Consider the following 2,153-nt stretch of genomic DNA (forward strand, 5'->3'; position numbering starts at 1 on the left):
TTCGGCCAACCCAGTACAGGTTTAGACCGCCAAGATCCCCTCCACTCCTCGAGGAGGAACAGCAAACGGCGAAGGAGCTAGAAGTGAGAAAAGCTTTTCCCCACCTCTTCTAAACAGCAGCAGCAGCAGCGGAAACAAAAATCCAGATCCAAATCCAAGTCTGCTGCGACCGCCTGTGATATTGCAGAAGCCAGGCACGAGCAGGGCAAAAAGTTTAACCATTTAACTAAACGGGTTAAAAGGACTTAACACCCATCCATAGATCGTTGAGGGCCGAATCTGCCCGAATCGGCCCGTTGATTGGCCAGATCCAGGCAGCGGAAAACCGCAGACGCCAAACATGCTCAAAGCCCAGACCTGACCCAGACCCCGTGATGCCTGTGATCCGCCGTTGGATGTAGCAGACCGTGATTTGTCATGCTCCGGCGACCTACAGTATTTTAGACTTTCCACCGCTTGCCCCTATTATTGGTAAGGAGAATAATTCCTGTTTCCTGTTTCCTGGTTCTGTACGGATGTTTAAAACGCGCCTCTTTACGGAGTTATTCATGACCCTATTCATGACCTATCGAAACTAGCTATGCCACTCCCCATCAACCGCAAGGGCCCACCTATTCCACGGCGATAGCAAACAAAATCGGCGCCGGTGTTGTTGGCCAGCTGTTGTTGTTGGGAAACTGCAGCTCGTGCCAAGATCCGCCAAGACGTCGGAGCCAGGACGGGGATAATGTTGCGCCTTTAAGCTTTGGCCCCTGCTGGGCTTGGCGCTCCTGTGGCGATGTTCCTGCGTCCGTTTGCTGATCCTCCGCGCCGGGCTGCATCCGCCTCACTTATCCCCACGCGAGTTTACGGCGCCGTTGGCAGGATGGATCCCATATTGCACAAACATTCGGGAGAAGGAGGTCGACGTGATGGGGATATTATGCTCGACGTGGCTGACCGGACTCTATCCGCGACCGTGTCCGTGTCCGCGTCCGTGTGCCCCCCCTTTTGGCTCTTGCGCAAAGAAATAACAACAATGATATTGTGTGTATATATTTATCTACAGATTCTATATACGAATCATGTCCCATCGGTGGCTCTAGCCCTCTGGCTGCAGTCAGATAGTATAGGTCAATACAATAATATATCTCTCTGACGTCGACGGTGACCTTCTCCCATCTGGGAATGCCAGAACTCTGGTAACTTTAGCTGGCCCTTCCTTTGCCCCGTTTCCTTGCTGCGGCGGGTTCTGTGACGTGGAACAAACCCGAAGCCTCTGTAATAGTATGCCCTCCAAAAAGATTCGTCCATTTACTTTTTGCCTCCTGACTTCCCCTTTATCACTTGCGGGCCCCTTGACTGCTCCGCTCTAGCCAGCTCTATTCACTATAAAGTATATAGAACCACGCAAGGGCCCGCTGGCATATTAGCATATCAAACGCCTCCTCTATACCCCGACTTCTCTCCCCAAGACCCACTGTGTTGGTTTGTATGCCCGGGTTGTATGCTTGCACATGGAGACTGCAAGAAACTAGATTCAAAGCTACATACACTCCAGCCCTTCATATCAAGAAAAAGAACATCCAATCGAATGACAGACAAAACACAGCCATGTTCAAACGCATCGTCTTCACGACAGTTACTCCTCTCCCTTCCTATATGCCGCGGGACCTCGTCATCAACACCCTCCATGCCCACAGTGAGATGATAGAGCTGAACCCGCTCGTGATCAAACATAAACGTTGCAAAGCCCCGCCCAACGCCCCGCCAGACGAATTCCACTGCATCTGGTATGAGCTGACAGACAACATCCACTATCTCCCCGGCCGCATAATACGGAGCAACGTCACCTACAAGGCCTGCTTCCACGACCTCCAACGCGGCCTACAAACACACATCTACGCACCCACGAACCTCGACATCCGGAATCGATGGACGGTGTGCGGGAACATGCCGGGCGAGCCGCGGGAGCCGGTCGAACTGGGCCTCACCAACGTGCCGCGTGAAGGCCTTTTCCTCAGGGAAGACGTCGATATGCGATGCAACACCTTCGCCGCCAGCTTCGTCAAGAAGACGCTGAAGGACGCACACGCCGTTCTGGTTGACCGCCTGATCATGAAGGCCGACCAGCGCAAGGGGAAGATAGACAGGCTATACTCAACCCTCGTGGG

The 2,153-nt window shown here is 53.1% G+C and overlaps 1 protein-coding gene across 1 annotated transcript; it reads left to right on the forward strand.

Annotated features, from left to right (window-relative positions):
• Positions 1-1,593: 1,593 nt before the first annotated feature.
• HCAG_02451 (predicted protein) lies at positions 1,594-2,087 on the forward strand (the record flags this gene model as incomplete). Its single annotated transcript, XM_001542230.1, has 2 exons — positions 1,594-1,920; positions 2,004-2,087. The coding sequence occupies 2 exons, from the start codon at positions 1,594-1,596 to the stop codon at positions 2,085-2,087; spliced, it is 411 nt and encodes a 136-aa protein (XP_001542280.1).
• Between the last annotated feature and the right edge of the window lie 66 nt (positions 2,088-2,153).

The sequence above is a fragment of the Histoplasma capsulatum genome, genomic scaffold (genome assembly GCF_000149585.1).
Source record: "Histoplasma capsulatum NAm1 scaffold_2 genomic scaffold, whole genome shotgun sequence".
Lineage (NCBI taxonomy): Eukaryota > Fungi > Ascomycota > Eurotiomycetes > Onygenales > Ajellomycetaceae > Histoplasma > Histoplasma mississippiense.